Source organism: Megascapheus bottae, chromosome 7 (genome assembly GCF_031878675.1).
Source record: "Megascapheus bottae isolate mThoBot1 chromosome 7, mThoBot2.hap1, whole genome shotgun sequence".
Taxonomy (NCBI): domain Eukaryota; kingdom Metazoa; phylum Chordata; class Mammalia; order Rodentia; family Geomyidae; genus Megascapheus; species Megascapheus bottae.
This window is the reverse complement of record NC_143515.1, coordinates 36,179,253-36,205,000: the sequence shown is the minus strand read 5'-3', so window position 1 is coordinate 36,205,000 and position 25,748 is coordinate 36,179,253. Positions and strand designations below refer to the sequence as shown.

The 25,748-nt window shown below is 40.6% G+C and overlaps 1 protein-coding gene across 1 annotated transcript in view; it reads left to right on the top strand.

The window, feature by feature from the left end:
* The window catches only part of Antxr1 (ANTXR cell adhesion molecule 1), a 200,913-nt gene that overhangs the window by 87,843 nt on the left and 87,322 nt on the right, over nucleotides 1-25,748 (top strand). The window contains exons 11-12 of the mRNA XM_090336766.1: nucleotides 4,750-4,819; nucleotides 6,502-6,580. Coding sequence (XP_090192892.1) covers nucleotides 4,750-4,819; nucleotides 6,502-6,580 — 149 coding nt within the window. The remainder of the gene's footprint in view (nucleotides 1-4,749; nucleotides 4,820-6,501; nucleotides 6,581-25,748) is intronic.

The following is a 25,748-nucleotide window of genomic DNA, read 5'->3' as shown; positions in this document are numbered from 1 at the left end:
TACTTCTAAGCCCAGGAAGGATTACTCATGCCTATAGTCCTAGGTCCTGAGAAGGTAGGGTTTGGGAAGATTGCCATCTTAGTTGGCCTGAGGATGAGTAAGAGATCCTGTTCAGAGAAATAACTACAGTAAAGGGAGCATGGCTCAAGTGAGAGAACACCTGCACGGCAACTAAAAACTCCAAGTTCAAACCCAGTATCACCAAAAAGAAAAAAGACTAGGTTGACTAATCTTGAGCAAGCCAGTAGCACTAATTACTATCTCTGGGCCTCAGTTTCACAAACTACAAATAAAAATATCTCTTTCAGGATCATCAAAGCATCAAACAGATAAAGGCTATATAATGTTAAACACAATCACTACATGGGTGTGTCTGTCAGTCTATACACATACAAATTCTCTTAAGTTTTTCATTTTCTTAGGAATTCCTGATGTTTAAAAAGATGTTGATTTGGTAGAATGATGTAATTTAGCTGTTAGACATTTTGAAAATTGTGGTCTTTAATTCATTTGCCTTAGTCTATTTTAAATATATGGATGCCATATAATCAAGTGAAATACTTCCTGAATCCTTATTCATGTGAAGTGCCATGTTTATTTACTCATACAAAACTCTTTGCAATAATATCATCACCATTTATAGATAAGCTTGACTCCAGTCACAGAGTAGTAAAAGAAAAACTTGGGACTTGAACCTAGATTTTTCATGCCGCAGAATTTCCTCTGTCCTTCTCTATGCCCTATATATACAGCTTCTGATTTAGGGATAGTTTTCCTTTGTCAGGACACAGAAAGTGTTTACTCTCTCTTATTTTCTAACAGTTCTTATGTTGAATAAGTAAATCGTTCTTCCATTTCTGATTTTGGAGCTGTGTGATAATAAATTATTATTATTATCACTACTATCATCATCATCATCATCATCATCATCATCATTATTTGATTATACTGGGGTTTGAACTTGAGGTTTCATGCCAAATAGGCAGGTGGCAGCTTCTGAACCCCTCTCTAGTCTGACATGTTCAGCAATTTAATAGAATGCCATTTGTTGATCTTTAAATTGCATTTCTGTTTCCTCTCAACAAATGCTTTAGGTTAACCTATCACAGTGTATGCACAGAACTCTGAAATAGCTTTGGGAATTGACAAAGAATTCCTGTATGAGATCTTCCCCAAGTTTCGTTTAACTTCTGGTCCTTAACTCCCACCACTTCCTAGTTTCCCATTCAGTTGGAAAGAAAAGCCAGGAAGGCTGATCCAAGCTCCTGGCCTCCGTGTCTCATGTCAACTTAGTGTTAATGAACAGTGAAATGGCTTCCCAGTGAGCAGAGGCAGAGGCCTCGTTGTACTCTGAGTAGATTATGGTCCCATAAAGAGCACAACACCCTAGCATTGGCAGAGATTATAGTGAGGCTGGCATGGCCTGCGAGCTGGGCATGGCCTAGCCAAGGGGCAGATGGGGAAGCTTTTGTGCTGTCCTTCCCTAGTGGATGTTCCAGGAAGGAGTCAGATGATGTGAGTTATAGAAACCAAATGGCCCTCTTTTGTTTAGAAAGAGAGAAAAGAAAAGCCACTCATTTTTGTGGTAAAGTGAAAACAGGCTCCAAATCAAACAATCCCTCTCACAGCCGAAAATGCCAGCTCCACAGAGCAGGCCTACAGTCTCAGACAAAGTGACAGAAGGAAGTATCAGAACTGTCCCATAGCTGTGCCCAATGCTTTCTGTCCTCCTGGTGAAGTGCTCCTCTTTGTCCCAGAAATGTGTAGGAAAGGAAAACGAAAAGGGAGAATGCAAGAAATGGCTGCTTGACTGGACCCCCCCCTCACCCCCAAACTCTTCCAGTTAGAAGGAGGGAAGGGGACAGGCATTGTGTGAGGAGATCGTGGAAGTGAGCTCAGGCACTGAAGGGAATGTGGGCATATAGCCTCTGCATTTCCCTGGCTGCATCGTTGCCCTGTGCAGCCTCAAATGCTCTTCCCAGTATGGTGCAGCTCTTCCCACAAAACGCAATCTGGAGTCAAAAGGCCAGTTGGGTCCCAGGGTTCTGGGGGCAGAGAGCTGATCAGGCCTGCCTGTCCTCCCTTTGATTTCTTCCCTCATACAAGCCTTTCCTGGCATGTGGAGTCTTAACAAAGAAAGAATAATGCAGCATTCTGTTCTAATCCTGGCTTGCCTCTAACTTACTCTGCAACAGTTTGGCATCTCTGTTTTTTATCTGAAATAAAACAAGAGCCCGTGAGTCCTACCCTGCCTTTATTTACAAGATTCTCAGGAGGTAAGAGGACAGCTTATTAACTAGGCAGTTAAACTGCTGCCAGAGTCTTTGATTCAGACCCAAGACAAGAATTCTGTCCTTCTTGACAGCCCTGCCAGGTTAGATTTGACTAAATGAAATGCTTGGAGAGCACTGCATACCCAGGTGAGGCCAGCTGTCATCCTTACCATACATGGAAAGGCATCTTGAAAGTCATAATGCTTCAGTAATAATGGCTTCAGGCACTGAGTGATCCTCTGCTGTCATCCTGTCATAACGTTATCCCACATACACTCCCCATTCCTGCATATTCCATAATCTGCCAACAACTGGTGCTGAAACTAGGGGAAACAACCAATAAATAGCTCCCTGACAGTTTTAGTTACAATTCCAGAAAGCCTCTTTTGTCCTCCACAGCTTTCATCCATTCTTGCTAACTTTCCTTGTCTCATTTTGATCAAGTCCATCTACCTCATTGGTCTTCTACTTCTCATGAGATCTGGGTTCCTTCATACCCCAGGATCAGTACACCACCTCCTCACCTAGCCTTTGGGTTTCAGCTGAAGTAGCCTTTCCTTGTGGAAGTATTTCCTGGCTTTCCAGATGAGGAGTAACCTCCCTTCTTCTATGAGTGTGCATGGCAGTTAAAATGAAGCACTAATCTGTGCGATTGCTAGCATGGTATCTCCATGGGCCAGGTGCTTTATCTCTGACATTCACTGGAAACCCTAGCACAGTGCTTGGCCCATGGCAAACTTTTACGTTTATATGTGTGAGGAAAGGGGGGAGAATGTTTCTATTTTCAAAGCCTACGATCACTAACCCATAATAAATTTTGATTGAATATTAGTTGAATTTATTAATAAATACAAATTCCTTAGAAATACCTTCTTAGCTTTTCACCATGTCAAGATTTCCTAAAGCAGCATTTTTCTCTCTTCATTTTTGGTCAGCACTAAACACAGTGCTTAGCACACAAATGGGTCCTTTACTCCTATCCCACGTAGCTGCGCCCTGGAATTCCAGCCACAGAGAACACAGAGCTTCCTGATCTCCACTCAGGCATGCATTTAATGTCAACTGTATTCTCCGCAGCCATGACTGGCACATGTCACAGGAGACACGGACTTCACAGCAAAGGCTGATGGCAGAATAGAATCCTTCAAACATATTTGTATCCCTTTATACCTTCTGGTTATGAGTGGTATTAGTGGTCACAGCATGATGGATGGAAGAAGAAATATTACCCATCCTTTTTCTTCAGTGGCTTCTACCACAGTCTTTTCTACATATCCAATAAGCAATAAGGCCTGACGGGATGACTCTTATCTACTGAGTACACAAATTTCTCAACCCTGACTCTGGGCCTAGACCCTAATCACAGTGAATGTAAGCTTTTTCCTAATTATCCATCAGAAAAAAGAGCAAGAAACTCCCTACCTTCTAGGCCTTCCCCACTATCATCCATCTTCCACGACACCATCTGCCAACTCTGCCAAATGCATCATTCCAGTTTTGCTCAGAAACCTTCCATATTTCTTTTCCTAGCTATAAAAGTCTGTCCATTCCCCTGTAATCCCTGAACCAACTCAGAGAAAGAATGCAGGCCCCAGTGCTTTCTGTGCTCATCTCTTCAAGTCCTGCCTACTTCCTATGTTGAGACACCTTTGCTTACCCTGACTTTCCTTGTGCCAGGACCCCTACCAAGAATGCCTCTTTCCCAGCTTTCCACTAAAGCACAACTTTTGTGGATTTTCCTAGGATGTAATCATGTCTGCCTCATACAAAAAAAGCGCTTTGTCTCCTGAACAGATTTTGGTTTTGCCACTTCTTGTCTTTGTTGGCACCCCTTTTGCATGGATGTTGCTCTGACGCTCCTTAGGAGCAATTTAATGTTTTCTTATTTCCTCTCAGTTATTCCTGAGAAGAAAGGAGGCTCACAATGAAACATAAGAGACTCCAGACTCCGGTTCCTCAGTGGTTGACTATAGAAACTATTAATAGTCAGGCTTGAGTTCACTGCTAATATTATAGTACAAGCGTTCTTATTTCAAAAAGTTCTTGGTTTCTGTCTCCCTAAACTTCACAGGTCTTTGTTTTGTTTTGTTTTGTTTTTTGTTTTTTTGTTTTTTGTTTTTTTGTGGGTCATGGGGCTTGAACTCTGCCTGCGCACTGTCACTAAGCTTTTCAGCTCAAGGCTATCCCCCTATCCCGGACCTGGGTTCTGTCCCTGAGCTCTTCAGCTCAAGGCTACCGGCCCTACCCTTGAGCCAAGCCTCACTTTCTCACTTCCCATTTTATAGTGGTTAATTAAAGATAAGAGTCTCAGGTCCTTTTGTGCCCGGACCGGCTTTGAACTTTGGTCCTCAGATCTCAGCCTCTAGGATTACTGGGGTGAGCCACTGTGCCCAGCCACAGAAGGTCTTTAAAAGTCACTGAATCAGGAATTGTAATTTGGCCTCACTCCTCTTAACCCAGTACTTCTTCTTTCCAGATGAAAAGCCCTTCGCTGTGGAAGACACCTATTTGCTGTGCCCAGCACCCATCTTAAAAGAAGTTGGCATGTAAGTTTACACCAGCAACTGAGACTTATATCCAGGAAGGAGACAGGAGATGGAGGAGGCAAAGAGTATCACCATGCACATTCTCTAGATTCCTTCAGTCACGATGGTACCAGTGCCGACAGCCAACCAGGCACCAAGATAATGTTTTACAGAGAATGCGCTCATCTCTTCCCGTCCCATGAACCAGACATCCCCATCCAGCTAAGGAAGGCTAAGAATTTAAGTCACCTGCTCAGAGTCACACAGCAGTCAGTGGAAGAGCCAGAGCTCAACCGAAGTTCTGTCAGACTGAATCCTAAGTACATTTCTAGAATGTGTTCTATGTTTCCTCACACTGTCATTGATGCCTTGATAGATGAATGTTATCTCCTTCCTGGAGAGAGGAAAACTAAGAAAGATAAAGTAGTATCTTTCCTAGTTGATGACAGGCTAAGAACCCACATTTATATACCTACAAGGTCACCTTCATTCCATCTTCCTCACTCCTCCACAAGATTCCCTGAACTCATTTGTGGGAACTACCTCCTGGAGGCGTGGCACCATTATAATAACTGACAATCTGATGTGACAATAAAAAAAAAACTCAATAGATCCTGCTGCTCAGGAGGCTGAGATCTAAGGACTGAAGCTCAAAACCAGCCCAGGCAGGAAAATCTGTCAGCCTCAAATCACCGAAAGATCAGAATTAATGCTATAGCTCAAAGTGGTAGAGGCCTTGCCTTGAGCAAAAGAGCTCAGGGACAGCATCCAGGCCCCGAGTCCCTGCCCAATGACCAACAAAAGAAAGAAAAAAAATTGTGTCCCGAGCTAGAGAAGAATATCTAGGGATACAAAGAGATAGTGTTGGTGCAGAGATTAAAAAAAGCCCCACCAGAATCAAGTCTAACAAGCTGAAGAGGGTGAAGGTCCTGCTTTTAAATATTCACTGTCATTGTAAGACCATCAGCTCTATGTACCTGACATTGACTTGTGACTCCATGAACTAACCCAGGGTCTTTGTGGGAAATGCAACAAGAAGGGAGCTCATGTTTCCAAGAGTTCTTATAGATGGGAGGGGATAAAAAGAGAACTGGCCCATCTATTGCTGTACCTCTGAAAGTAGCCAGACACCCAGTTTACCCTACTGACTTAGACATATGTGTGTGTTGCAGGGCTGGCCGGGGGGGGGGGGGGGAAGGGGGGGAGTGGGGGGGCGGGGAGGCGTGCACACATGCTCAGAGCCTCAAGCTCTTGAGCTGTATTTCCATTTCCAACTTGTATCAGGTTAATTAGAGATAAGAGCCGCAAGGATGCTTTTTCCAGGCTGGCTTTGGTCTTCGATTATCAGAACTCTTACAGATATAAGCCACTAGCCTCTAATGTTGAGCTACTTTTGAGGCATGCTTTGGCCTATAAAATGTGGCAACTAAGAAATAGAAGTGGATTTTATGACTCACATGCAGTATACTGCTGCTCAAGGAGCTCTGAACACAGCCTTGACACACCAACCATGCACACCCACTGTCTCTAGAGTGTTTGAGGAATACAGGCCAAGAAGACTAGCCATCACACTTTACAGGGAATGACACTGCCATCCTCAGGGTGGTTAGGAACAGAGTCCAAAAGAGACCTGTGTGTCTGGCTGTCAGTCCATTGCTCAATGTACAGCATGCTGAGTGTGTCTGGTTGCCTTGTCATTTCAGGAAAGCTGCACTCCAGGTCAGCATGAATGATGGCCTCTCTTTCATCTCCAGTTCTGTCATCATCACTACCACCCACTGTGTAAGTCACAACCACCCCTGCACTAAAACCTCGCCATTATTATCAGTGTCAACAATTTTCTTAAACTCCAGTCTTTTCTGCCAGCATCCCTCAAAAGTTTTCTAGATCTTTATTTTGTTCACTGAGCCTTCACTACAGCACTGATAAGCCAGACATAGATTAAAGTGTGCTGAGTCTGAAATGTTTTAGGTCAGTCTTCTATTAGACATTGCCTGTGGTCCATTACCCCCTTTACTGGTGTTGAAGAGGAGGAGTTCTCACATACAGCCTGGCCATATGGTGAGATGGGCTGGCTGAGAAAATGGACTCGGACAATAGGTCTTAAGAAGGTTTTCTCTAAAGGAAAGCAGGAAAGTGGTCACTGGTTAAAGGAAGATGTGGAGATTGTAGAGGACTGCTTATTGAAGGACAGGAAAAATGGAAGCTTGTATATGTGGTTGTGGAAATAATCTAGGGAAAGTTGAAGCCTGATGAAGCCTAAGAGAGGGATGGTTGGGAAGGGACCTGGCATGAGGAGCAGTGAAACTCGGCCAGCTCCTCTGGGTCCCTTCTCTGGATCGAGTGGGTCAGGCAGCTTCATTTCTGACCACACACCGTCACCTGGAGACCCTTTATTTAATTTTATTGGTGTTTACTGATCATATGTAGTACGGAGTATATCATGACATTTCTTTTTTTTGTATCATGACATTTCTATACATGCATTCAGTGTAGTTGGAACAAATTCACCTTTCCATTGTGCTTTGTTATTCCTTTTTCTAAATTTTCTCTTCTCTTCCATATCCCCAGCAGTCCCCCTCTACTTCCATGACGCTTGTTGTTCTGATTTTCTTTTGCCAGTCTTAGAGCTTGAACTCAGTGCCTGGGCACTGTCCTTGCCACTTGAGCCACAGTACCACTTCCAGTTTTTTCTGTGTATGTGGTACCAAGGAATCTAACCCAGGGCTTCATACGTGCTAGGCAAGCACTCTACCACTAGGCCACACTCCTGGCCTCTAATTTCTTTAAGTGAGATACATACCCCTGTGAGACTAGCATATTTAGCTTACAAAGATCACCTACCTAGAGAGTTTTTATTGTTGTTGTTTCAAAGATTTTATTGACTATAATTTCCATTATTTTATTGCTTTTGCTCTAAGATTAACTCTCATCTTCTCTCTTCATTTGTAAAGTACATGAAGATTATTCCTATTTATTCTCTATCCCCCCTCACACGGTCTGGTGCTAGTGGATAATTTAAGAATAGCTAAAGGCTAAACAAAATCCTCCAAAACAATGGTGTGAATCATCATTGAATTCTAGAAAGTTTTTTTTAATGATGTCCTCTTCTCAAACCAGACTCATTGAACGAAAGTCTCTAGCATAAACTGTTGTGTTTGTTTGTTTGTTTTGTTTGTGACTCTTAGGGAAGGTGGTAGTGTTCAGTCTTTGCCTGAAAACCCTTCAGCCTCAGCACTTGCTCCTATCCATGATCAGTGTACCAGAGCCTTAGCCCTCCCCCAATGCAGTCTGAGCTCAGTTAGCTCATGTAAGGAACTCTGCCTCATGTGCATTTCCAAATTTCCTCAAGTGAATGAATTACATTAGATTGTTCTACTTAAGATGTTTGGACTGAGGATCTCTTTAAGTACTTGCAATGACCACTTCCTGGTTGGCTTTTGCAAGGCATGTTGGTAGATCATCTCAGTAACTAGAATCCTGTCCTTACTATCACCATTGATGAGGACAAGAAACTGCAGCCACAGTCTGAAGCCAGATGAGATCAAAATGAGTTATCTTATAAATGTGCAGGAAGTCAGACTTCACAACAGACAAAGCCATTACCACCCTGTGTTTGTGGCAAACCAATTTCTCGAAAGCTAAGAAGCCAGTGGAATAGATAGATGCAGGTGATAGAAAAGTGTGATCTGTGTTATCACCACAAGTGCCACAAGTGAGAAATGTCTGTGTCTCTGATATCTGATCAACTCTTGATCCCGGATGCCGGAGCAGAATATCAATTTTGAGAAGAGTACGCAGAGTGAAATTTCTTAAAGGATATTTTGCCTGATTCCTTTGGAAAGTGACTCTCAGAACCTGCCAGCCTTCCTGAAATGATTAAAATACCCCCAAATCAAATAACTCCATTCCACATCCTCCCAGCAATGCAGACCTGTATTTCTCATTAGGCTGACCACACCGCAAAGAAATTGTTATTGCCCTTGAGACCCCAGGGATGAGGAAGTGGAAAGGAGAACATCTTAGGACAGATGAGTTGCATGACAAATACAGGGATACATTTTTTCCCTTGGGCAGACTAGGGATTGAACTCAGTGTTGTGTACTTGCTGGCTCTGTTACTTGAGCCATTGCCCTCATCATTTTGTTTTCACTTTGCTTCTCAAGTAAGGTCCCTTGATTTTGCTCAGACCAACCTCAGACCTTTATTCACCTAACTCTCCCACCCAAGTAACTGAGATTACTGTCATGGCCCAGCCAAAATTACACATCTCAATCTGTCTCAAAAAAAAAAGTACTCTTAAAATACATTACAATATTAAAAGGATTTTCTTTCTTGTCAGTCATGGGGCTTGAACTAAAGGCCAACATGTGGTCCCTACGTTCTTTTGCTCAAGGCTAGTGCTCTACCACTTTCAGCCACAGGGCCATTTCTGGTTTTCTGGTTGATTTCTGGTTTTATGATTAAGTAAAGATAAGAATCTCACAGAGACTTTTCAGCCCAGCCTGGCTTTGAACCATGATCCTCAGATCTCAATAGCTAGAATTACAGGCGTGAGCCACTGGCACCCAGCTAAAGGAATTCTTAATACAGTCCCAGTGCATTTTCCCAAATCACTCTCCTAGCCTCTATTTACACTTGATAACACCCTCCTCTGATTATGTCACTGAACTGTCTGTTTAATCAGTCCTTGATTAAAAGCACTTTATAATGTACTATTTCTTTTTTCCCAGAGTGCTTTATGTTTTATTAGCAGTCTAAATGATACAACAGAATTATAATAACCACTTAAAGGTTTGAGATCCAAGACGATTCAGTCTCACATATTCATATTCAGCAGATATTCATCGATCACATACTAGATATCTTCCGGGGTTCTTGGATAACCTTAGAGATCAAAACACATAGAAAGCTTAGAAAATTGGAGATGAGGGTAGACAGTGAATGATATCATAAAAATAAGTTATGTACTATATTAAAAGTTAGCAGCCAGCCTGGGTAGAAAAGTCCATGAGACTCTTATCTCCAGTTAACCAGCAAAAAGCTGGAAGTGGAAGTGTAGCTCAAGTGTCTTGGATGAAAAAGCCAAGCAAAAGCATATACAAAGAAAAAGAAAAAGAAAAGGAGAAGAAAGGAAAGGAAAGCAAGAAAGAAAAAAGAAAAGAAATGAAGAAAGAGAAGGGAAGGAAGGAACAAAGGAAGGAAGGAAGGAAGGAAGGAAGGAAGGAAGGAAGGAAGAAATGAAAGAACCAACGAACAAACCGACGAAGGGATGGTTATCACATGCTACAGGAAAAATAGAGCAGAGTTCAAGGTACTACTCAGGTGAATGATTCCAGTGTAAATAGAAGGTGGCACTAGAGTAGTTGATGAGGTAGTTAACCCTGAGGGTGGAATAGAGTGAAACATTCCATACCAAGAGCCTGATCTTGGCATTCAAAGAAGAGCAGGAAGACCAGCAGTCAGTCTCTGGAAGTGGATGAGTTGAAGACCGTACAGGCAGAGAAGTAAGTGGGGACAGAGAGACCTTGTAATGGCTTAGACTCTGGAGCAGAGGAGAACAAGGCTGGACTTACACGTGAAAGATCAGTCGTCTGCTGGGACTGCTGTAGACAAGGGGTCAACGCACTATGGTTGTATAGATTTCTGGCAATATTTCAAGCGAAAAAAGGTAGTGCAGTGGCTTGAATCAGAAGAGGACAACAGAATTGGAGAGAAGCAATGAGCACCAGATGTATTTTGGAAAGTGGGGCTAACAGATTTTCCAAGCATTACATAAAGAGTTTTAAAGAAGGAGAGGCATTAGAGTGGCCTCAGGGGACAGGTCTCAGCACTGAAAGGACTGAATTGCTGTCAACTGACAGACAGGAGTGAAACTAAAGGAGGAGAAGATTGGGGTGGGAGCTTGAGGGGGGAAGTAATCACACTTTTGCTGGTTGCTAGTTCTTTTGACTTTGATTGAATATTTAACCCCTCTATCCTTCCATTTTCTCATTCAAGGTTACATTGTAACAGTTTACATCTTTTACAATCAGTAAATTAGGCACTAGTAAATCCAGAGTTTTGCAGATTGTTTGAAGATAGGATAGAGTCTTGTGGACTTTTCTGCCTGGGCTGGGTTCAAACCATGATTTTCATATCTCAGCCTTCTGAGTAGCTAGTGTTATAGGGATAAACTGGGTATTGTAGCACATCTCTATAATCTCAACACTTAGGAAGTTGAGACAAGATGATCTTGAGTTTAATACCAGTCTGGGTTATATAGTAAAATCCTCTTATCTCCAAAACAAAAAAAGGTAAAACTTTTTTTTTAAATTAACTGGAAATTCTTCCTTGAAAATTGGCTCCTTGATTCAGAATGCCAATATTAGCAAAGAGGCTCTTCTGAGACAAGATATATCCTTGGTAGTTTAGTACATCACTTGATGATTGCCACCCAAATGATTGGAAGGAGGCAGGAAAGAAAGCTTAAATCTCCAAGGAAAACGGACCTGTATGCAAATATAAGATTCCAATCCCAGCCCAGGCCTATGCAGAAGCTCAACTTAAACACTGAAACCATCATGGAGTAAAACAGAGACGTGGGTGGAAGGTGTGTCCATTCGGAAGATGAATTAAGGTCTTGGATTTCAGTCTGTTTAGAGAATATGGTTTTCAGATCAAAAATGATCCCCTGGGTCTGAACAAAAGGTTAGACCTGTCAAATGCCAACCTCAGTCTGCCCAGTCCCTCACCTGGAACCAAAAATCATCTTAAAATATGTAGTGGAGAGTTTTCTCACTTTATTCGGTGCCCATTTGGAGAACTGTGTCACAGATTTTCAAGAGCCACAGTGAATAACTCTTACCCCTGCCAGAAGCAGAAATTCCATGAAGGTTTACAGGAAAGAGATTTTTTTCCACTTAAGAACTGAAAGATTCCTATACAAATGGTAAACTTCATTGAGCTCCATGGCTATAGAAGTTAGTTAGATACCTAGAGTCCTTCCTCACCAGAATTTTTAATCCCCTCCAGCTCTGTAGCCTTCATCACTCTCCCTCTCCTCCCGAAGCTGGAATCTCAGGCTGAGAAAATAACTAATATGGGACAGATGAAATGGAGCATTGAACAAAGCAGCACATGTTAATGCCTCAAAGAACTTTTTTGTGCAGACTGTCTTCTTTTAAATAAATATTTTGCAATTCTGTAATTTCTACCCAGAGAGCATAAAATTTAGGATATCATTCCACAAATATTTTGCAACTGCTACTGTGTCATTTTACTAAGTTGCTGTTAGAGAGATAAGCATACCATAAGCCTAGAAAAAGTATATTATAAAGAACAGAATTATGCGAATCAGGTATAAATGAAATAAGATTTCTGAAAAGGAAAGGTAGGATTGGGGCCAGAAGAGTCTTGAGATCTTTATGGAGGTGATTATACTACAGTGGTGATTTTTTTAAGATTCTAAATATAGAATTAAGAAGAGGTCATAGTTCCATATTTTAAATTTCATGTCTTCTTATCACACCAAAGCTTGGTAATCCCCAGACGTATTGCTCATTCATTTTTAAGAAGAAGTAGCCCAGTAACTAACGCTTCATGGGTCCTTATCTCTCTCAAGAGGATGAGCTTCCAGCCCTCTACTTAGGACCCCCTAAAGTTATAATTTTGAAAAGAATGGGAAGCTGAAGGAAAAAAGCAAGCAGTAATTTAAAAAAAGCAAGTATCTCAGGCTCCAGATAGCTCACATGCTTCTTGAGGAAAGACAAATTTATGTCTTGTCCACCATTGCACTCCAAGAGCTGACACATGTCCACATGTACTGGACATGGCTAGAAAAATAACCGTGTCAGATGAAAGGACTCCATCAAGATTCAAGTGACCCTAGGATGATACCCGCTAGCAGAAGAATAAGGGAGCCATATTGAGGAGGCTATGAAGATGATGGCCAACAAAACTTCACATCCAAGGAGTTTGGACATAACTGAGACACGTCTGCCAAATGAGAAACTGTAACCAGCAGTCTTGGGAAGGACAAATGTCAAAGACATCATCAGAGCAGGTGCAGTGGCTCATACCTGTTATCCTAGCTACTCAGAAGGCTGAGATCTGAGCATCGCAGTTCAATGCCACTAAAAATTCCATTAATCACCAGAAAACTGGAAGTGGTGCTGTGGCTCAAAGGGTAGAGCAGTAACCTTGAACTGAATAGCTCAAGGACAATGCCTGCCCATAGTTCAAGTTCCACAACTGACAAAAAAAAAAGACATGGTCAGAACATCATCAGAAGAGTGCAGACTGGAGGAAGCAACTAGCCAGATTCAGAACATACCCCGAGACTTTCTGTAGGATTTGCAGCTTACCTAGAAGACAGGCAGAACCTACAGACTGATAGAATCAAGGTCATTATAGGAAAGTTCTGACTTGGGAAACATTGGCATGGCTTGAACTCATCTAAGATGTTAAAATCTTAGGCTACAACATCTCAACTGATAGATAGAGACAGCTTTAGCTGTGGGTGAAAGTGCAGTCCGCCTTTGTGAGACTATGCTTGAGCTCCTGCCAGAGACAATGGTGGCTGCAGATGAGAGGCAGCCGAGGGAAGGAAGCTCTAGACTATCACCTGTCAGCAGAGTTTTATCCTTGGACTTCCCAGGTCCAGTTTCCATGGCAGTTTGTTTCTGTTACCATTAGCTTTAAAGTATTTCGGGAATGCAAAGTCAACCTGATTTTGTAGTCAAACAGCTCTCTAGGTAAACAGACAGCTGGCATAGCTGCCCTTGCCAAAACCTCTTGAATTTCACCAGCCTGGTAAGGAATGCATCCAGTGGCCTATGCTGAGTGGCAATCCAAGATAATAAAAAATAATATTGTGCACTCTTCAGAAAAAGTAGAAAACAGAGAAGCCTTTTATTCTTCTCCTGTTTCTTTTCTAAGATCAGGAAAACAGTCCATCCATCAAAATAGGTATCCATCATTGGGATAAATAATACATGCCAGCAGCTATAAGCATGAGGGAAAGAAGTCCAGAGACCAGGGTACAAATAGTAAAAGAGGCCAACTTCATGATAATGCTCAGGACCAAAACATACACAATTGTAGTTAGGCTTAAAAGGTTAAGGACAAAGGGTTAAAGAAGAATAGTCTGTCCCTTTCCTCCAGAAATCTACAATGTAGTTGCCAAGACAGGAGAAATACTGTATAAGATTGGCTCAGTCATGTGGTTTCCAAAGGCATTCTGACTTCTGGCTCCAGGAATAGAAGTATGATCCCCAACACTAAGGAAGTGGTGAAACCTCAATTCAGTGAAGATAAAATCTCTGAGTATTGTATTCGTGTAAAGGATCTTCTCTAGGGAGAGCTCAGAGAAACTGAATATGTAAGGAATATTTCCAAATATGGCCTGTTGCTTAGAATATAGAATCAGAGCTCTTCAGCTTGGAGATATAATTTAGTAGAGAGATAGCATTCATAGGGCTGTTCTAAAACAAGAGCATCTATAACTGCAAATCCCAATTCTGGCTCCATTTTTAAAAGATCTTTCTAATTAACTGCTTCTGGTGGTGTGAACTCCCGGTTCAAGCATGGGAAACATGATAACTTTGACAGAATGTCTATCCATTGGCACTGATGTATCAGATAGGTGATTGAACTAGAGAAGCTTCAACCGGCTGTCAGGACTACGAGTCTTTGCTAAAAACCCAGAAGTCTATCCGTGATGTACATACAGTCTGTCATCCAAAGTGTAACAACAAATTTGGCTTTTGCCTTTTGAAAATATCTTTAAAGATCCTGGGTTCAATCCCCAGAGCCACCAACAAACAAACAACTAAATTTATGAGACATTGTGGATACTAAAAGCAGTTTCTCTTAGTGTATTGAAGATTGTTCAACCTTTACCTAAAACACACATTTCAGATGAGAGAGTGCCAGAAACCCCTCCTGAGAATAATTCATATTCAAATATTCCCTTCCATTAGTACACCAGTCACACATCATTCTTTATTTATTCGACTGAGTCTCACCAGAGCTATACAAAACTCAATAGTTATATTTTGAAAACACATCCTGGAATTTTTTTTTGTTATTGTTGTAACAAGATAGCCTGCGGTTTCATGTACTGTCACTGGAAAAGGCAAAAGACCACAGAAATATCAAAAGGCAGAACTCAGGTCTGAAATATTGCTTATAAACTGAAATAAAAGGAATTTGCCAACATATCTATTTTGATAACCCTTGTATGCATAAGAAATATCTTTTCAAATATGTTTTGGAGGATTTGTGCTGATTTGTTTCTCTTGGATATTTGAGCAATTGACTTTTCAATATTTTTATCCCTAAGTGTTTTAAAGAATGCTTGCCCTTAGTTTGAAGTTTCCTTGTTTTGCGAGTGAATGAGAAAAAGATTTTCTGAAATGATGTTTTAGGAAATTCTGAAATGAGCACATAATAATCTGGCAGAAATGCACGTTAAATAAAAAAAAACCCATAAGCAAAATAAATTTAAAGGAACAAACTCAATAGTTAAAAAAGACTGACAAATTGTATTTTTAAAGTATTTTACTATATGCTCTTAAATGATAATAAAACCTGCATTCACTAGAATGTATGACTATGAAAGTTTGAAAATAAAAATATAGGAAAAGTTATATCAAATAAATACCAAAACAAATTCAATATAGGTCTATTCATATTGAATAAAGAAAGCTTTTAGCCAAAAATAATTATTGGTATAAAGAAGACCATAACAATAATGACAATAGAAACCATCTAAAAGGTACTATTCTTCTTTGTACTTAATTACATGCCCTCAGCACATATAAAACAAAATTTGAGGGCAAGGAGTGTATGCCTAGCATACATGAAGCCCTGAGTTCAATTCCTCAATACCTCCTACACAGAAAAAGCCTGAAGTGGTACTGTGTCTCAAGTGGTAGGGCTAGCCTTGAGAAAGCACAAGGACAGTGCTCAGGCCCTGAGTTCAAGCCCCAGGAGTGGCAAAAAAAAAAATTTGAGAAAAGTGTAATGAGAGATTGAGAAACTCGACATTTCATGAGATTTACATACAGTTTTCTCAGTAATTACTAGATCAACCAGCTGAAAATTAATAAAATATAAAGAATTTAAATATGCAATTAAACATGAGCTAGTGGACATACATTTAAACTCTACCATTCAAAATAGGAGCCTCACTCTTTGCATACATTAAAAATGAATTGCAAGATAAATAACAGAAATATATTGCCTCAATTAGAAGACTCACTTCCTGCCCACTCACCCACACATACTCATTTTAATATCTCTGAAATTAAGATGTTTCAGTTAATCAGTAACATACCATGATTCACTGGACAATGATTTCCCCTAATGGTATATAAAATAATTACCATAATAGATAAATCTTAAATTTAGTAAGATGTTTCCCATTAATCTGTATACTACCAAAAGCAAAAATAATGAAATACTGAACAAAAAGGATTAGTCACTTCCTGTCCACCACCTACCCGTATGCATATAGGAAAGTAAAAGCTCTAGCCTGTCCCCTTGAGGGATTGACCTACTGTATATGGGAAATTTGCAATCAGTAGAAAATACTTGTTCTTTTTCAAGAACACTTTTTACACTTTTACGAAAAGTAGTCATGTACAAGAAAATGAATCAAATTTTCTCAATACGTTAGAAAAAACTGTTCATATAACTACATTCTGTGGAATTAAAAATTAAATCAATAACTAGTCAAGATAACAATTCAATGCTGAAATTTTCCTATTTCAAAATTTCAAACAAATATCCACATTATTTTGTGTGTGTGTGCGTGTATGTGGTGTACTTGCACTGATACTAGGACTTTAACTCAGAATCTCACAATTTCACTTGGCTTTTTTGCTCAAGACTGATGTTCAACCACACCTCCAGTTCTGGCTTTTTGCTAGTTAATTTGGGATAACAAGTCTCACAGGTCTGTCTATACAGACTGGCTTCAAGTCAGGTCTTCAGATCTGTCTCCTGAGTAGGTAGGATTTGGGGAATGAGCTGCCAGCACCTACCTTCCAAATCCTTTATGAATCAAAGTAAATTCATACTGTAAATAAGAAATACTTAGAACTTATCAATTATAAAGGTACCAGGTACCAAAATTTAGAATGCACCTAACATGGTTCCTAAAGGGAAATTTATCATTGTAAGTGTTTACACCAGAAAAGTTGTAAGTCAGTTGGCTGAGCATAGAACTCAGAAAGTCAGAGAAGAAAAAAATAATAAAGTAAGAATGGAATAAAAAACAAGATTAATGGAGCAGTAACAAAAGTGTTAGTTAAGTGTAAAGGAGGTAAAAAAGAAAAATAGACTCAATTCTTTGAATTGTGTTATTGCTGCTGAGGCTCTATGGGAAGATAAACCAAATTCAGTGCTGTCATGGGGTGAGGGCAGTGCTCCAGTGAGATCACCAACCAAGGGACAAAGGAAACACACATGGGATTCTCATCTCTCACTTACTCCTCAGTCTTCCTCCCTAGGAGGACCTGGACACAAAAGGACTCTGAAACGATGCACAAAGTTCACATTTGACTTTCCCCAATTTTATTACCAATTAAAATCTGCCAAATTCAATGCAAATTTCCAATATTGAGATTATTTGACCTTAAAGCCAGCTCTATTCACTGCTACAAATTTTCTTCGTGTTGTTTTGTTTTGCTTTTCTGTGATGCTGGGGCCTTGAGCATGCTAGGCAACCATTGAGTGTCAGCCCTTACTTTTTTTTTCTTTTCTTGTGGGTCATAGGGCTTGAACTCAGCCTGGGTGCTGTCCCTGAGCTCTTCAGCTCAAGGCTGCTTGAGACAAGCCCTACTTCCCCTTTTCTAGAGGTTAATTGGAGTCTCAGGTCCTTTTGTGCCTGAGCTGGTTTTGAACCTTGATCCTCAGATCTCAGCCTCTGAGCGAGTAGCTAGGATTACAGGCGTGAACCACTACACCTGGGTTCAGCCCTTACTTTTTTTAAGCATATGATTCTATTTCTGGCTTCTCACTTTGGTATTCTAAATCCTGGTCCCACTTTCTAATTTGATTGCTGAAGTTTGTGTGTGCCCAAATATCAGATAGCCAAGATTGTATATGAAATAAGCCTTAGTCTCCAAATAACTTGAGAGAAAGTGTACATGCTCTAAATCCACAGGTTAATATCTAGTGTGTCCATCCAAACTTGCTCCTAAGTTATTAGAGCTATAGGAGAAAATCAAATCTTTTGAATCTCAATCAATCCAAAAGATTGATTTTGGATTAACAAATCCAGTTGTGAGACTTGATCGTGGGAGTGCACAATTCGATAAAGGTCCAAAAATGTGGTAGACAGAGGGAGACAAATAAGAAAAAAAACAAAGAAAAGAGAGGTTAACAGTTTAGGAAATGGAATCAAAATTAGAGAGAACACGAGGAGATCTTCTTTCACTAACACTAAATAATTACCAGCTCCGTGAGTGGTCCCCAACTCACAAAATCATCATAGAATGGGAGGAGACCTGCGCGATCCAGACCATATTCTCCTGTTTGGCAATTGATAGCCATATTTCTCTAAATCCCAAGATGCCCTGAGAGGTTTTTTTCTAATCAGGATGCTATCTGGGAATGATGTAATATATAATATTGGCACTCTCAATACCTAAGCAAAGTGTTCTTTTTTCCATAGAATGCCAAAATCCTATGAAGGTGAATAATGACTTCTCCATACTTAGTCATTAGGGCACCACGAAATTCAGAAGGTGGTGATTTAATTTTTTTTTCTCCTCAGAAAACAAGGAAGTACCACAACAGATATCTTGCCAGCATTCTTTTACCACTGTGGCTGCTAGAACAGATGTTAGTTTACTCAGTGCTCAAAGCAGTAGGCTGGATGTTTTGTCTCTTTTTGTTACTTAAAAGCACTTGAATGAATGACAGCAAAAAATATTCCTAGGATTCTTTGCATAACATAACATCAGGAAAATTGTCTTATTTGTAGACTGAGAAAACATGAAAGGTACAAGCAAAGGCAATTTTATTTTACCTGCATTGATCAAGTTCATAGACTTGGAAAAGAGATCCAAAATTCTTGAGATTATATATTACACGTACAAACTCAGCCAAAACAAATAACCACAAAATGCCATTTATGATGGTTCTACCTAGCACTCTGGGTGAATTTCACCATTGGCCTTAAAGTATGTGAATGCACGAGTGCCCAATAGATAAAAAATGTGTGCTGATCATCCTGTACTTTGTACTTCCTCACAATACATAAAAGTATGTCCATTCCTACCCCCTGTACCTTTGATCACACGTTATTTTCCTTCCTGGAATGCCCTCTCTTCTTTCCACCCACTCCATCTCACCACTGCTGCAAGGCCAGCCAAGGGCTGTCTGCACATGTCCCAGGATGCATCACTGGCCTTAGCAAGCACTGTAACCTCACTGTGCTCTGAGCTCTGGGCCTGTGGATTGTGGCATCCTCTAACACTGAACACCATCTAACCTATTCATCAATCCTGACTTCCCAATATCCAATAACCATTTCATGACTAGAAGATGACTTGGCCCATTTTTCTGAGTCTCTTCCTGCTGAGCGTATGTTAGAGATGCAATAGAGAATGTTTTATTGGTTTTCTGATACTCTAATACTACGCAGTTTAAAGACATTATTTCAAAGAGTGCTCATCTGGGTCACCTCTAGTCAAGATGTATCTTTATAAGGCACCACTCAAATGCACTCTGGCAAGCTGAAAATCTAAAGCAACAGCTAACAGGAGACAATATGTTCACTTTCCAATAGCAGATAATAGTGATGTTGGCTCACACTTGAGGGTTGTTTGCTAAGACCAACTGAGTATATAACATCAATAGATAGCTACATAATGACTATTAGATCCAAAGAATACAAGAGCAAGGACTCAATATTTGTGTACCTAATGCTGTGGACATGGTATTGAAAATTTATGACACTATAGACATAATGTTTTATTATATAGATTAATATGTATCTATGACATACAAACCCTCAGCCTAATTTAAATTATGTTCTAAAATCTAAGTGCCAGTGACTGTATATAGAGATTCCCTTCTTGAATACTTGTTTGTTAAATATGTCATTTGAAATATGACATATTAATAAATTCTTTAATAAAAAAAAGAAAAAATACATAGTTACATGAAATGGAAGTAGATAAATAACCATACTGAATGAGACACACAAAAAATGAAAATTATAAATTACCCTTTCTCTTGCCTGGCATGCATGAAGCCCTGAGTTTGATTCCTCAGTATTATATACACAGAAAAAAAACAGAAGTGGTGCTATGGCTCAAGTGGTAGTGTTAGCCTTGAGAAAGCACAAGGACAGTGCCCAGGACCTGAGCTCATGCCCTAGGCCTGGCAAAAAAAGAAAAAAGAAAAAAAATTACTCTTTCTCTTCAACCTTCTAATACTTGAACATTACTAAATAACTTTCTCTATAATAACTAACCTCTTTTCAGTAGCAAAGACATTCTGCATACTAATGAGTTCAATCTTTTGTACATTTTCTCTAAAAACTGGTTTTGATTAACACACTATGCATTTTTCTGGAAAGAAAGGAAAATGCTAAATGAATCCAAGATTGAGTTTCATAGCTCTGGTCATTAAGTGACATGAATTGTCATTACTGGGTCAGAGTGAGATGAGAACTGAGATTCCACCATCAATTAGGAAGAGTGTGTGCCTGTGACAGGACCTCACAGCTGGAGCCTACAGTCTTCCCGTTAACTGCATAGTAATAATGGCTTATCTAAGTCCTTCTGGTATTATTCATATAAAGTAATAAGGTTCAGTACAAGCTAGAATTTACACATGCAAATGATTTCTGCTCCTTCAGGGTATTTACCTTGGAAAACTCTACGGTCTCCTCAACAACACTGTCACTATTCCAACTGCACTTACATTCTTGCTTGGAATTGCTAGAATTTGAAGACATGGTAATTAAATATCCTAGGTTTGGAAATAGAAGAGTGACAGTATTATTTAATTTCAGAAACATCATAAGTTGGGTCTGGGAAGACATGGATTGTCATCAAGCTGGGAACTAAGTTGATTTATTAAAAAAAAGACTAACAAATTTTAAGATTATTTTTGTCTTATAACTTGGTTTTAAATTGGTTCAAAGAGAATGGAGAATTAAGTTGCCACTCATTTGGATGGAACGTGATTCATTTGCCTGTGGGAGTTCTGTTATGTCCACTGCAGGGACAGCCTCATTACTTTATAGCTATGCACTTTTTTTGCCAGTCCTGGGGCTTGAACTCAGGATCTGGGCACTGTCCTTGGGCTTTCTCAAGGCTAGCACTCTACCACTTGAACCACAGCACCATTCTAGCTTTTTTTCTGTGTATGTGGTATCAAGGAATCGAACCCATGCTAGGCGAGCACCCTTCCACTAGGCTACACTCCCGGCCCCTCTTTTTTATTTTTTTTAAGAAAAAATTTCCACAAAAGCTGGTGCAATCTCCACCTAATTATTCTATATGCCTTCTTGTAATATCTTTAGTGCTTATCAGATTTATTGCCATTTCTTCTCCGGTGGCAAGAATGAAGGAATCATAATGTTTAATTATGTTATACTCATTAATGTTTTGTCAACCTTCAAGAGGGATAATAAATCCACTCGGGTTATATTTTCCTCAACATTGGCATGGCAAGCCTAGAGACTCGGATTTCTCAAATACATAACCTAGAACCTCACCCAATAACAATGCACTTTAGTCACTGTTAACTTGAGGTTACTCACAGAAATCAAATTTGTTTATCTGAACCAAGCTTGAGCACAGACTTGGGCAGAGAAACAAGGGGAGAATGAGAAAGGCAGCCACCTGTCTTGAAGGGTTATTTACATACTCTCTCTTGTGTCATCACAAGTAGGAATTGCCCAGCCAAAGAGGAATCATCTCTATTTCACACATGTAGAGAAAAGAGAAGCAACGAGAGGATGGACAACTTAGCCAAACTCGCCTCTTCATAAGGGGAAGTCTTAGGAATTGAAACATATTTTTCTTTTTTTCTTTTCTTTTCTTTTTTGTGAGTCATGGAGCCTAAACTCTGGGCCTGGGTACTGTCCCTGAGCTCTTGAGTTCAAGGCTACTGCCCTACCCCTTAAGCCACAGCCCCACTTCCCCTTTTCTAGTGATTAATTGGAGATGAGAGTCTCAGCTTCTTTAATGCCTGGGCTGGCCCCGATCCTCAGATCTCAGCCTTCTGAGTAGCTAGGATTTCAGGCATGGAGCACCACACCCGGCTTGGAACATATTTTTTTAATTCTAAAGCCCAGGCTCTTTGCAGTGATGTTGGCCCACCTGTTTCTAGAGAACGGGTCATGGAAGAGGAGTAGCCACGAAGACCTGTGCTCCAGTTCCATGTCTGCTATCCTGTAGCCTGATCCATGGCCCTGGAGGTGAAGATAGCAGAGGGAGATCTCATTAGAATTTAGATCAGATGAATAAGATATATTGATGGAAGGTATGACTAAATATTATTATAAGGATGAGAAGACCAAGTGGGTTTGAAGGGAAGACTAGACTTCAGTTTGAAGTGTTGAGGCTGACACATTGGTGAGACCTAGAATGGGAAGAGATCGAGGTTAAAAATAAAGATTTCTTTTTAAACAAAGTTTTAAGTGATCAAGATGAGAATTAAGAGATCCAGATGAGAATTTAAAATAGAAAAGGAAATGAGACCACCCACAGAGGATGTTAGAAAGGAAAACAGCAATGAACCAAGAATGGATCCATTGGTTACACGGTTGTACCACACTAAATTCCAACTTGAGGCTACTGAATAATGACAGGAAAAGTGGAAAATTTTTTAATGAATGATTCTATAGGGTAGATTGGCATGTAAGTGTACAAGTACCAGAATAAGCCACTAAGGAAGCTGGAAAGGAATAGCCAGAGATAGGAGAGGCATCTGGAGAGTACTCTTACTAATGCTAGCAAATGGAATTTTAGTAAAATGCAGGATGAGGTGGGTGGATAAACTAGTTCATCCAGAAATAACATTCAGAATATATAAGCTGTGAAAGAGAGAATTTTGGTCTCCAGCCTTGCCCATGCAGAATTTCACAGCAGCAATAAAGTGACTTGAATTTCATCTTTCAAAAGAAAACTTGCCCGTGCACTGCCAGCTTTGTCTGGGCAGGAAACAGCTCTGAGCAGCTGCTTTAGAAAGGTTCTAAATTCCACTTCAGAGCACTGGAATGTGAGACACTTCCCAATCACCAGCTCTGGCCTGCAGAGAGGAGCGAGAACAGGTGTGCACAGTGCTCCTGCATCCCTCCACGCGGCAACAACACCCCTCACTCTGTCCTCAGAGGCTGACATGGAACAAGGCAAAGTTAACATGCTCATAGTCCCTGATCTCATTATGTCCTCCTCACCAGGATCCGCCCTGGAGCCTGTAGCAGGCAGATAGCCATGAAGTTACAAAGCAGAGGGTCCAGAACCACCCCTGGCTGAAGGGTTTCCCTTGATGGTACCTAAGCATGCTTCAAAGACCAACTCACCTAGTAGCACAACAAGGCAGAAAGAAGGTAGATGGTAGGTAGGGTAAGGAAGAAGAGAGAAAGAGACTCTGGAAGCCTCAAGTCATCAACCATGTCCCCAGGTGTCCTGTGGAGAGGACAATCTGGAGAAGCAGCTTTCAAGAAACACTAGTGCATCAGCAGCTCTTTTCCTGTCATATTTCTGGCAGAGATTGGCAAAGAGCCCTTCAATGTGGCAGAATAAACCTTTCTAATTCATTCTTTCATGTTGGGTGTTTACAAAGTCAGTCCAATCATATGAAAGCATCTGTGTGGCTTCACTTACTCAGTAGGAATACAAAGACTCTGCACAACTTCACACAACCCACAGAACTACCACAAACCCACCACCTACCAGTGTGGGCTTTGTTAACTGATTGAGCATAACTGTTGGTAAAATGTAAATTATTACAGTTGCCAACACCCATCCCAGGGTTAGTTACAGTAAATGGTATTGGGGTCTGCATTGGGGGGCAGCAAAACATACCTTGGTTGTGACTAACATGAGACAGAAGGCCAAGAATGATATCCAACAACGTCTGTATCACCGTTTCGACTCCAGGCTGAAGACTGTCTGAGGGTAGCAGCAAGACAGCTGGAAACAGAAGCACAGAATTAAATAGATTTACAGGTGGCTCCCAGGCACAGGGACTGGCCAGGGAAGACAGTCAGACAGGGGCTGAGTTACCTGGAGCTGAGTAGCTTAAGTCTTAGGACCTCTCACTTGAATGGTCCTTCATAGGCTTTTCTAAGATCCTGAGAGGATTCATTTTTCTTCTGAGAGTCTCTCCACCCCCAACTGTAGAAACATCAGGCCTCATTAAAACCATTTTAAATAGAGTAGCCAAGAGTGACACTGCACACACCCGAGAAACAGAAGAAAAGTCCAATTATGCCATTGACTCTAATTTACAAAATGAATAGAGAGGAAGATACAGGCCTGGAGTTACACACACACACACACACACACACACACACACACACACACACACACACACACACACACACACACACACACACACACACACACTGGGTGCCCTAACATGGAAGGAAACATTGGGAGTGAGGAAAAAACATTCCCTGCTTGACCCACATAATTTTCAGGGTCCAGTAGGAGGACATATTATTGGCTATACCACATGCCACAGGCATTAAGCTGTATCCCCAGTGCTAGCTCCACAGGAGATTTAAGATTTCACAAAGTTTCTTTATGTTGAATTCCTCCCAATCTCCCACAAATTCCTCTCCATTTTATCCCTTCCATTCACTATGGCAACTCCCAAAACAAAACAGAAAAGGGCAGCAATGTTTAGTTTTATATCCAGAGGCCTGGCTCTTTTCTATCACATTGCAAACAAGCCCAGACATGATTCTTCACCCCTGGCCCATGCCATGTGTCAGAAATCCAAAATCCCTAGATTCTGTCTACCAAATAAAAGAAATGCTCAGGTTTTCAAGTTTCCAAATCTATATCTTTGAGAACAATGTCCTCCTTTGTCTTAAGCAAGATGCCTGCATTTCCTGAGATGGGAGCAGAAGGAACTAAAGAAAGCTGTGATACAGCCAGCCTTCAGAGAACGTCATCCCTATAACAACTTCCAGGGGAAGGAATAGGCCTAAACACATCCAGCCTTCAAATTTAGTATTACCTGTCAGCAAGCTTAATAGCAGGCCTCTGCGTGAGCCTCTTCTATATACTGTTCTATTTCAGAGGGGAGTGAAAGCTGAAATCATTCACTGAAGAAAATGGGTGTTCCCCCAGTAGAAGATGTACCATGCTTTGACAGTTTTTGTGACTACCTGTTTCCTTTCAGCTCTAGTCACAAATCTGAGCACTTATCTAACATATTTCCTTGTGGATTTTTCGTTTGTTTGTTTGTTTTGCTTGGTTCTTTTTCTTTTGTTTTTTTTTAGAAATAAAGGTCCATGTTTTTTTCTTTGAACTTGGTTTCCACTTTGAAATACAGTAAGGATGTAGCTATGTCAATAATTAGATAACTAGATCTCAGTGATAGGAAGGAGAAGATGCTGAGCACATATTGATCTGGACTCAGGTTGTCTATACCCTCCTAGGTACCAGTCCAGGAAGTAGCAGTTAGTACAGGGTGAGCTTACAGTGACCAAGGACAGAGAGGGCAGGTCAAGGTCAGAGTCAAAGGTCTCAAAGCAGTCTTCCCTAGAGCAAGAGAATAGAATAGGAAGTGGAGAGAGGTTCTAAGTTCATGGCAATGTTCTATGTCTCTTGGGCCTAACTGGCTGAGCCTTCTCCTGAGCATATGGGAAAGCATAGGGAAAAAAAGGAAAAGTCTTCATCTGGAACTTGAAAGATGCAAAAAGTCTGATTTAAAGCAGCCGAACTTATTTTGTGAATGAGGAAGATACCATTTATTATTAGTA